At 35.0% G+C, this 11,818-nt stretch overlaps 1 protein-coding gene across 1 annotated transcript in view; it reads left to right on the top strand.

Moving 5' to 3' along the window:
* Positions 1 to 2,388: 2,388 nt before the first annotated feature.
* Positions 2,389 to 11,818, top strand: part of LOC133533769 (uncharacterized) — a 77,672-nt gene continuing 68,242 nt past the window's right edge. The window contains exon 1 of the mRNA XM_061872811.1: positions 2,389 to 2,908. Coding sequence (XP_061728795.1) covers positions 2,649 to 2,908 — 260 coding nt within the window. The 5' untranslated portion in view covers positions 2,389 to 2,648. The remainder of the gene's footprint in view (positions 2,909 to 11,818) is intronic.

The following is an 11,818-nucleotide window of genomic DNA, read 5'->3' as shown; positions in this document are numbered from 1 at the left end:
TGCAGTGTGGCGTCCTGCTAGCGGCAAAACTTGTTACGTTGTTAGCAAGTAAATTACAAATTCTTAAGTTCGGGTTAATTTCATAAAATGTTAACAAGGTAGGGACAAATACTTGTTAGGACCCCCAGTTTCTTTTTTATAGCCCGTTGGAGACAAGTGCAGTATTTATTTGCGTCTGTAAAATCGCTTTGACATACGATACGGTATAAACAAGAGTAAAAATGACAAATCCCATGTTATATGTAAGAACACGCTTGGCAAAATTGTAGTAGAGATAAAGTAGAATTAGCGATTTATGATTTTTGTCAAAGAATCGTTAATTGTAAAATCCATAAGGCGAAGAATAAAGCTGCTTGTGAATTACGAGAAGCTAGTGAATTGAAAAGGAAATAGTAGTGGTTATGTTGCAACTGACGGGAAAGTTAGCTGTTAGCTGCGCTCAGCACGAACACGAAAGTTGCTGCTTTCAAGCGCTATTGGAATTATATTGATGCAAGTAAGGACTGACTTTCTGCGGTTTTTAACTGCTTTCGATTAAAGTTGAATTGACAACATTTCATAATTTTCAATATCCCTAAATCGAAAACCATTTCGAGAGGGGCTCCTGTAGATTACAAAAAAATAAATTTTATATATTTTTTACGAATTTTTGTATTCAAAATCTCTAAAAATAGTTAAAACGGAAATTGACGTCACCCAGCTCCTTCAGTTCTGCCACTACAAGCAAAAAAATGACTTCCGATTGGGTTGACATTGTCATTGTCATTGAAAACAGGATGAAAACCATCGTTTGACTTGAGTTTTGACGTTTGTGACACTTGTTAATTTGTGATTTTATTTTTAACGTTTGAGGTTATGTCACTCGCACTGTTGCTCAAACGTAAATTAATTCAACGTTTTTTCCAGTGTTAATTAATGAAACAGATCCGTGACGTCACGATTCTCACAAATGACGTTTGTTACATACGCCCTTTTGTTTCAAGTAACAATATAAATAGATTTTATGACCAAAATATAGGACTTACGCAAAATAAAAAAAATACGGGTACCTTAAATTATTGCGTTCTTTCGATGTAGACAATAAAAAGTAGCACTTAAAAATATGAAATGTTGTCAATTCTATTGACTTACAAGGAAATTAATAATGAATCGTATTTCAGAACACAAATGAAACTACAAATTAATAATTTACCAGTCACATTCATATTAATTTTTCATTTTTCATGTTCTGAAAGAGGGTCATTGTTGTTCTAAAAAGTGAGCCGAAAGTAATACGTAATTTTTTCATGTTTTTAGATTTAGCAATTGAAATTAGGTTTAAGTGGATTTATTATATAATTTCCATTCTGACATTTAACTTCTCTTTCATTAAATATCGAAACTTTGACCGAAATGGTTTATTGAAAGTACCCCCAAGAACTGAAAATGATACTTAGTCCATGTTTATAACAAAACACATGTATTTTACTATCCTCGTATTCGAAATGAAATATAGAGTGTTCAACTTGGGTGAAAGGCATCATTTCAATCCTTGATTAACAATCCACTATACTATTTCATAGAATCCCATGGTTACCGATATTAGTCAGCCACGAAAATGTGATTCCTCTCCTGCGAACGTATATCTGTATTATAAAAGCAATTTATCTAATAAAGGTTCCAGGATACCATCACGGATGTGAATGAACAATGCCAAGTAGGTAGGTAGAAAGTTAAAGATGAAACAAGAAAAAAATTAAAAAGGTATCATTCAGATAAAGGTGACGCTTGTAATGAATTAACTGTCAAAATCGAGGCGGATGGCTCGGATACACAAGTCATTTTCAATTAGCTCCGATGGGTGACTGAGTTATGACAAGGGTATATTCCATCCGTCATACGAATTTGGTCATAACCTACTTAAGTAGATATCCTTCGTTACAATGTACTTAGGTAGTCACTAGAAATTTCTACTGTTACTAATTTCCGTCTAGTCATTTGCCAAAATTCAATCAATTCGCTGATATTTTTTGGCTTTCAGTTTTGGATTCCATTGAATTTTAAAAAGAATAAAAAAACGTGATTCATTTGACCGGTCAATGATTATAATATGATTCCATAGATGTTGTATTTAATCTTATGTTGTTACTCTTTGGCCGAATGACTGAATGGTGTGTTTTTTATTAAGTAACATTATTTAAGGTTCAAATGGTTTGGACGCATAACCTAACCATATATAATTGCTATTTTTAATCTCGGATCGGCTTAGAAATTCAAATACATATAAGATTACAAAACAAGAGGTTACCAAAGGTAATTTTTTATGTAATATTTCAATTACGAAGCCATTTTCAGTTGGTTGTAAACATATGTATTTGTATTCCTTGTTACAGATATCAACTGCTGAGAGCAACAACCAAAATTCGCAGAAGTAATTGTGTCTGTGCGTAACATCAAATGCCGTCCATTCAAGTGAAACCAGAATAAAGTGGTTATAAGTAAAAAAATTAAAATCGGCCTCGAAATCGGCTGATAGTGTTAAATGTTGGAACAATTGAATACGGGACTAGTTGTGTGAGGGTGGATGGTGTTGGTGGGGCGGCGGGCATGGCGGCGCGCGGGCGGCGGTCCGGGCGCGCGCGGCGGTGAGACGGGCGGCGGGGGGCGCGATGCGCGCGGGCGCTTGGGCCGTGTGGGCGGCGTTGTGCGCATGCGCGCTGGCGTCGGGCGAGTTGCGCGTGCTGCAGGCGGACGCGCGCGCCGCTTTCTACGTGGGCATCGCCGCGCCGCCCTCGGCCGCCGCCGTCGTGCGCGCCTTTAACAAGAGCCTCGCGGAGATCTCGCAGACCTACCTCGCCGGCGACTATCCGCTGCATCTCCGCAATATCACCCTGCTGCCGCTATACATCGAGTTGCCCGAAGATGAAAGGTGAGTTATTTAATGGCGCATTAAGATGTAGGCGTGATTTCCTTCATAAATAAGACATCATGGGACATGTAAATATGAAAATAGTCTTTTATGCAACCGTGGTGAGAACACAGTAAGAAAAGGATGGGTAGTCTGTCTCGCGGGCGAGATACTGCCACACCCGTCCTGTGCTACCGCTGCGTCATGTGCTGTGTACAAATATTTATGACTAAACTCCTACCCCCTTATTCATAAAAATTAAAACATTTTGTCTCTTTCGAATAAACGGAAATGTCACAATGACAGGGACAAATGATTTATTTATTTAAACTTTATTGTACAAAAGAAAAACTTATCACACAAAAGGCGGCCTTAATGCTTAAATACATTCTTTACCAGTGAACCTTAAGGCAAAGCAGAGAGATTATGGAGAGAGAAAGATTATTGGTTTGTGAATTGACCCTCATACAGGATGTTTATTTAGTCACCTGCAATAATTTACGGGGTGAATATATGACCTACTGAACAACTTTTACTATTGGACCAACCCCGAAATCGCGAAAGAAATTTTGGCTGTTCCATACATTTTGGCTGTCTGACTTTGACATTTTCTATGACAGAGTAAATTATTTTTTTCGTGATTTCGGGGTTGGTCCCATAGTAAAAGTTACTCAGTGTGACCTATATTTTAACCCCGTAAATTATTGCAGGTGACTCAATAAACACCCTGTATATATGAAGCTAAGATCTACCGTCTAACTGACAGCCACACAGGCGTATTCTAATTTTAATGACAGTATATGGATAACAGAAATTAGGATACGCTGTTAGTTTCATTTATATAGGTTGTCACAGAAGGATCCTGATCCCGTGAATATAGATTGGCATTAATTTGGCCTTTGTGAGAGACGCCAAAGGCTTTTGAGGAACTTCGTATACACTCCAAGCCTCAACACAATAAGCTAAAGGGTTTGCAAGATTATTGTGCTGGTACCTCTGTAGCGTATTGCGTAATTGTATTCCAATATCAAGTTTAAATTTCACTGATCCGTATGTACCAACGAAGTTTATAGAAATAATCTACGCATGGCATTACTTAAAGTCTATAAACAATCTCTGGTTAGCTACCTGCCTACCTACTACTAGCGGCTAGAGTATATCTACTCTATTTACGAGGAAATTAAATTACATAAGTTAATAATTGATAGCGCGTTCGTTATCTTTATTGCTGTGATTAAAGAATGAAGACTCAATTTTGGTATTTAGCACTACAATGTTTAAAATTTGTTTGCTGTTAAAAAAGTTTTGTTTTATCCTGTGTCCTATTTATATAATATATGACCTTTAACTACCCAGGTTCATAGAAACTTTTTTGTCGCAAATCAACCCTAGTACCCGCTTCTTAAATATCTAAATAGATGTTACCCTGTATGTCATGGGATGAGAATATATACACCGTGGGCTAGTTAAACCCGACAGATACGCATTCCTGGGGTCATAAGGGGCAAAAAATGTTATAGGTATGATTTTGGTTATATTCGGCAAAAATATTTTTTATGTTTTTTGCACACGACACGTTATTTTTTTACATCTTGGCGAAATATGTGTATGCCCTTTAACGTCTTGTGCATGAGGCTTTGCTCAGATATTTGTGAACACATTGGCCGCTCCGATGTATCTGATGGCGCATGTACCTATAAGCTATGGTGTTTAGCTATACCTCTATGGCAGATTGTCTGTTATAAAATCGAAAAATTTGCATTACAGCCCGATTTCATAATTGTTTTTAAGTATCGTATATGAAATTTACTACAATAAAATAATAATACATAATAATTGCAAGCCTTTCAAATTAAAGTTATGATACTTACCAACATTAACTAAAACGTGACGACGACGTTTTACGAGTATGGTACGTAAAATCTTGTCTTAAACTAATTTAGCAGTTATAGAGAGCCAACTTATGGGTCGCATCGGGGGAGAGCACTCAGCCCTCGTTCGAGATAGGTGCCGTCCGTTAGAAAATTGATATTGACCTAAGATGGATATGGATAACCGACACTATGATAAATTTTTTGCTTGGAGAAAAAAATTCCCAACTGTATCGTGTCTAAAACATGTCATGGAAGGGTTTACTTCAGCGTACAAACAAAATGTAGCGTTACCTATTATTTGTCATACATATTAATGATTACTTCCTTATGCGTGAAAATATTGTTTTTGCGTGCATCATAATAGACTGCGAAACATCAAGTTGGAGAAAATACTTCGGCTTTATACTCCTATATATACTTCGGCGCTGCTATCCTGCTGTAACTACTTCTCCGACAATCTCTTATGTCCCGGCCTCTGTAGTAATGTACTGATAGTCTTAATAATTAGCTTGGTGTCTGATGGTAAAAAAATACACCAAGTTACCAATCTGGTTCTTCCGACTTATATAGAGCCTTTCAAGCCTTTGGCTCTGTATTTGCAAACGGCACTTGCCGACACGTATTGAAAATGCAAATCCTTCGATTTCCTCAAAAAGTAAAAATCACATATCTATCTACCGCACTGATCCCACAATAAGAATATTGATACCGACAGCTATCGCCTGAGTACCTTTTCAAGTTTCGGCTGCAAACAAGCCAAACAAGCAATACACGTTTGTTTGGTACTTTATAGATATTGTTGAAGTTGTTTCTATTTCGATCGGAACGTGTTCTGCGCGATGAGGCGTAGTTTCGTAGTTTGATGCGGGGCGAGGTGTCTGCAAACTTGGGGATTTATATATTTTTGAATGCTCATATATCAATCTTCTTCTTTATTCTTCTATTATTATTTATCCTATACCTTTAAACGAGTATATATATATATATATATATATATATATATATATATATATATATATTTCGGAGATCTCGGAAACGGCTGTAACTATTTTGATGAAACTTGCTATATGGGGGTTTTCGGTGGCGATGCATCGATCTAGCTAGGTCTTATCTTTGGAAAATCGCGCATTCTGAGTTTTTATATGTTTCCCGAGCAAAGCTCGGAAAGCTTATTCATCAATTTTTCTTTCTTAATCAATTCTATGTATTTGTCTCGCTTGCGGCGAGAGTAGGAGGGCGTTTTTAGTGTCTAAAGTATAGATAAGTAGATGTAAAATGATTTCAGACATGTCAAAAGGATCTCAAGAGACAATGAAAGATGAGATTACTTTTCTTCAGCTTCAAATGATAAAAATTTACAATTTATTTGTGGATTTGTCATATTTTACAACATTGCTTGCATTTGCAAACTTTAATTTTTGTAAAGTCTGGAGTGATGACAAATCTTTGATTTATTACTTGCATTGAAAACAATATTCTTTGTAACATGTGCACTATAGCCAAAAAAACCATAAGATATCAATTTCATATCTGGCCGAGATAGCGCCCAGAAAGAAACCTTGTTCGAATTGATGTCAATCCCTTTAAGTGCTTTTGTTAGCCGGTGGGGGTGATTCCGTAAAACACTTTTGTTTATGACACTTTTAAAAAGATTTTATGCGCCGGGGATCAGAATTTTCATTTGTAACGTTTACCGTAATGCGTATTGTGTTTAAATAAAAGATGATACTCATTATAGTACAGCAAAAAGTTTGGAAAAGTACATTTTTCAATCATTCTCATAAACGAGTACACGACACAGGTTTGCCTAAGTACGTAGTTATGAGGTTAGTTCTGTATTAGTTCTAATATTTATGTTAAACAAAAACATATTATTGGCCTAAAGATATTGATTTCTTAATTGTCTTTCAATTCATAGCTGCGGAATTTATTCATTGTATTTTTAGAGCATCCATGGCTCTCACAAATCGACCAGGCAATTAAAACTTTCAAAATATTTTGTCAAACTACAATTTACCGGAAATTTGCTACTTTAGTTAAGCTGGCAGAATGGCGCCAAAAAATAGATTCGATCTTCTTAGCCCCTGCATTAGAAGCCAATATGTTATTTATTTATTTATTTATTTATGTTCAGGAGAACCAACAGCTTTAAACTTACAATAGAACAACAAGATTGAAGACAGAGAGCCAATTACAGGAACTCACAAGTAATTACAAAGTATATAAAAAAATGCTAACACTGACGCACACACACATGCGTACAAAGTGAGAAAAAAACAAAAACACAATTGAAAATGAAAATACATAGAAGCCATTAAAATAGACCCTAGGTTCGGAAACACTTAGTTCATTAGCGCCCAGAATAATTGAGGTCTCAAAGTTCGAAAGAAAAAAGAACATACAGTAAAATATATCAGATGTTGAATTATTCATTGTTGATCTTGATCAACAATGAATAATTCTATAGAATTATACTACTATAGCAGGTTCACATTTTCTCCTTATACTTAAGTACGTTGACATTATTCAACGACTCCATAATTTATCGTTTGAAGCATACATACGTTTTAATACGGATTTTGGACTCGTGTTACTATTTCATATATGTGGGCAGCGCACAGTGCTCAAAGAATAAGACACACCCATACAGTTAGGTGTATAATGAAAGGAAGGTTCTTCCACTACTTTAATGTGTTATTTAATTTATACAAAAATTGCAAAGAATGTACTCCAGATAAATTATTAATAAATTTCATAACTTACTTATTTTATTTTAGATTTTATTATATAGCCAGAGCCAATTACAGGTTCTCACTTATAAAAAATTTACACACACATGTGCCTACCTACAGCACAAGCCAAGGTTAATGTGTACAGCGTTATATAGAGAGAAAGCAAATATAGCCAGAAAATGTCGACGTTATAGGGAGCGAATCGTTATATGGAGTGACGTTATATGGAGTTCACACTGTACTTTCGTAATTTAACTTTTACCCCCTTGTCCTTGTCAAATTTCTTCGTGAACGAGTAACAAACATTGAAATAACTTCCTGTCCCGAATAAAAAGTAAATACGCTATGAGCTTTTTCCAATATTCTTGTGAGGAATTATATTTACTGAATATATATTCAGTATCAATTTTAATATTCAAGCATCTTAGGAATTACCTATCGCGAAATGGTAAACATGTATAAGCAGTTTTTTATTCTTGATTTTTTCAAGTCATGTCGAGATATCATAAAAACAAATATTTAATTCTGAAACTCTTCAACAACTTTGTTTAAAATTCCTTTCATCTCTAAGATAATCGCATGATATAAGTAGATGCTCTTAAGCTAATGCCTTTGGTTCCGCTTTAATAACGCTACGCCGTTGGTCTTCTAATGACGCTGGCGCCAACGCATTGTCGAGAAGCCTACCGTACAGTTATCCATTGTCAACTTATGTCTTGACCATTAATAAAGTGCCCCCTTCCACGCTGCGCTTTTGTTTTTACGTTAAAAGGGTGTCTTTTTGTTTGCCGTCGGAAGGTTGGACTTTATAATCTCAGGTTGAAGCTTTTCGTTTTACCATAAAATGAGAGGGTTTAAGTTGAAATTAATTTATAATATTATGTTTTAGATTTTTTTATAGATGTAAATTTGAATAGAAAATCATCTTAAGAATAATTATAATCATTTTTTAAATAAAATAATAGAAAAGTATCATAATAATAATACGAGTATGTATTATTAATTTCTACAAATTAAATGAGTTTGCGGATTGTGCAAAAAAAAAACAGCTTCGTGTTGAATTAAAATTTATTTACACCATGTTATATTATGGTACCATTGAGCTGATCTGATAATTGAGACAGGAGGTGGCCATTGACCATGGGAACACTGTGATAAACAACGCAACCTAATTGTATTTGGGGTTTTTAGAATTGTCTCGATGAGTATTACATAGTTGCATGTGGCATGAAAAGTTCAGTAAGCGATAAAAGTTTGTACCAAAATTTTTATTTTATTTTAATATTTATCATCATGATTGACTTCAACGTTTCTGACTACCTGATTTTCTATAATCTACACGTAGTATTTTCAATAAAGGTGTCATGTATGTGTAATATCCGAAAGGCCGGTCATATACTTGTTTCCACTGGGGATCTAAAAATCTCAATATACAACAAAAACTTTCTCTTCCTGTAGTACTATTTTCTCATTTTGTAGAAACTTTTCTATACTACAGTTCTATACAAAAAGTGCCTACGACAGTACCCAGCACTTTTCCCGAGCAGCAATGTTCCAAACATGCTGACGAACCCCACAGGGAGTTAACATGCTGTATATGGTTTTGTATACTTATGTAGTTCGAACATGTTATCCTTGTTACTGTGCAGGTACTGTTTTATTCAATATAATATGTAAAACTTTTGCTGCTTTTATAGCCCATGCTTGTTTTGTTTCGATAAATGTTATAGTAGGATCAATGATCTACATTTTAGAATAGGGGATCTATTCACATAGTAATTTCTTGTAAGTAAAAGGTCAAACGGCATCATCACCGTAGACAGCTGCAGTAGAACTGTACAGGCCAAAGAAAGTACTATCTGAATTAATAGTAGTTTTTAATATTCAGTCAACCATCAGTCTCTGTACCAACATTTAGTAAATTTACAGAACAATTAGCTTTATCATTTTCCTATAATCCATATTGATTCGATAATGAAAACATGACATATAAATTTTGCCACGCAATTCAAAGTGAAATGAGTTGCGTAAATACACCATTAACTGTATTAGCAGTGCTAATGACAGTCGTGGTTGCGGCCATTAAACTCAAATATTCGCATTACATTGTTTCATATGTTATCGAACAACACCGAATGCTAATTCTATTCATTGAAGGTTTCTACAGGACCGGTGGTAAAATAACATTAAACCTCTATTATGGTAAGGTAAAAGACGTTTGGAACTCTAGGGGTATCAGAACCCCTAGTGTAAATTTATTCGATAGCGAAACGTGACGTACGCGTTTGCGTTAAGTCTTATTTTGAATGGGATTTAGAAACAGCGCGCCAAGCGCGTCGTTTTGGAAACTCAGAATCCCATACAAAATGAGACTTAACGCAAACGCGTACGTCACGTTACGCCATCGAATAAATTTACACTAGGGGTACAGAACCTTTTGGTGTATTCGAGAAGTATTCGGGTAGTATCGAATTCCTTTCAAATGTTAATTAACTCCGAATCTGTTATGATGGAAATATGGATTATTTTCACAACCACCCGACATCCACTATAAACACTATTGATTAAGAGGTGATTCGGAACTATAAAATTGAAGCAAACAGGGTCATATCACACTATAAATGCTATTGAAAATAGGTTATTGGGGTGAATTGAAAACAGTTTACGCAGTTAAGCGTAGTTAAGGACCTGTGATTAGTTTTAAGTTAAATGTTTCCATTGTGTTACGAAAATTAACCATGTAAATTGTATTGTTTTTGTCGTACTTAAGTAATTCATAGATAGACATACTTATAAGTTTATAGTACGACTTGAATATTAGAGCCACCCCACACTAACGTCTCCCGAGCGGCGGCGTCTAGTCAACTCAATGGCTGCTACTCTCAGATCATAGAAAGTACTAGATGGCTGACGGAGGCGTGGCGCGTATCGCCGCGACATGGCCACATCGTGGCCATACCGGCCCGCCGTAAGACAGTAGCAAATTAGCTGTCATGAACAATGTGCGCGTCAATTTTATTGAAATGCCGAATTATAGCGTTATTTTGTGTCGAAATAGGAGTGCATCCAAAAACTATAAGGATCATGGAGTTACATACCACATGTGAGTACATTTTTTTTCACGTATTAGTCAATAAAACCACAAATTTTAACAAATAAATCCAGTGACATATGATTTTTCTGAGTCAGACCATGTTGTCATACAAACGCGTGGCAATTTGTCTATGCATCCTACATTGACGCTTTGGCATGGAAAACTATTTGTAGTGTCCTTAGCAACGGCGCAATGCATTAAACCGCTAACGATATTCACAGGGGCATTATTGTTTCTTGGTACGACCGCCAACCGCTCCCTTCACTGACGCCGCGAAGTAGAGTGGTGCTCGTGCATATAATTGATCTTTGAGCGTTATCGATAAAAATGTTTGGATATAGTGTGTATGAAAGTTATTATTTTTCAAGTAAAATTTTACAATTATTTTATATGCACCTAATGTTTAATTTAATACTTATTAATTTGGATTAATAATCGAATAGGTAAGCCAAAAAATAAACTAATTTAATTAAGTACAATATATTTATAACATTATAGTTTATACCTATAAGTATATTTTATTCAGGTTCTTAGCAACGATTCGAATAACTGCACTAGTTATAATCAAATATGTTCATGATTGCAGTTTCCCGAAAAATCCCAGTATTAAAGAAAAATGGATAGATGCTACAGTTAGAAGGCCCTAACTGGTTTACGAGCGAGAAAAGTGTTATTTGTTCGGATCATTTTCAAGAAAAATGATTCCAGATACACTTCGCCTCATTTATATAAGGATAGAATATAAATATGTTTAAAATAATAGTATATTGTATACTTAGTCGATCCAAAAGTTCTATCAGAAAGATTTTTACTGATAATTATGATTACTCTTTCCTTATTATTCGTACATATGATTTAAAAGCTTATTTAATGGTGCATTATACTTACAATATAATTTACTATAACTTGCTTTCGCAGTTCTTCATAACTCTATGTAACATGCTGGAATTGCTTTCAATTGGTGACGAAATATGCTATAATAAACTGAAACTATTTTTTTAATGAAGCGCTCGCGTCTAACGACAATCCCAAAGTAAACAATTTAAACAAACATTACATCAAATAATGACTAAAATTTAAACCAATTTGATTAGTTAAGCATAAACAAGCTTTCGCATCATGGTACATGTTTTTTTTTTTAAATTAAAAGCTTTGTATTACATTTTATCAATAAAAACCTTTGTGAGAGAACTTATGGATCAACTAATATACCTTACACGTACCTTAAAAT

Source organism: Cydia pomonella, unplaced genomic scaffold, assembly GCF_033807575.1.
Source record: "Cydia pomonella isolate Wapato2018A unplaced genomic scaffold, ilCydPomo1 PGA_scaffold_203, whole genome shotgun sequence".
NCBI classification, from domain to species: Eukaryota; Metazoa; Arthropoda; class Insecta; order Lepidoptera; family Tortricidae; genus Cydia; species Cydia pomonella.
This window is presented reverse-complemented; position numbering and strand designations above follow the sequence as displayed.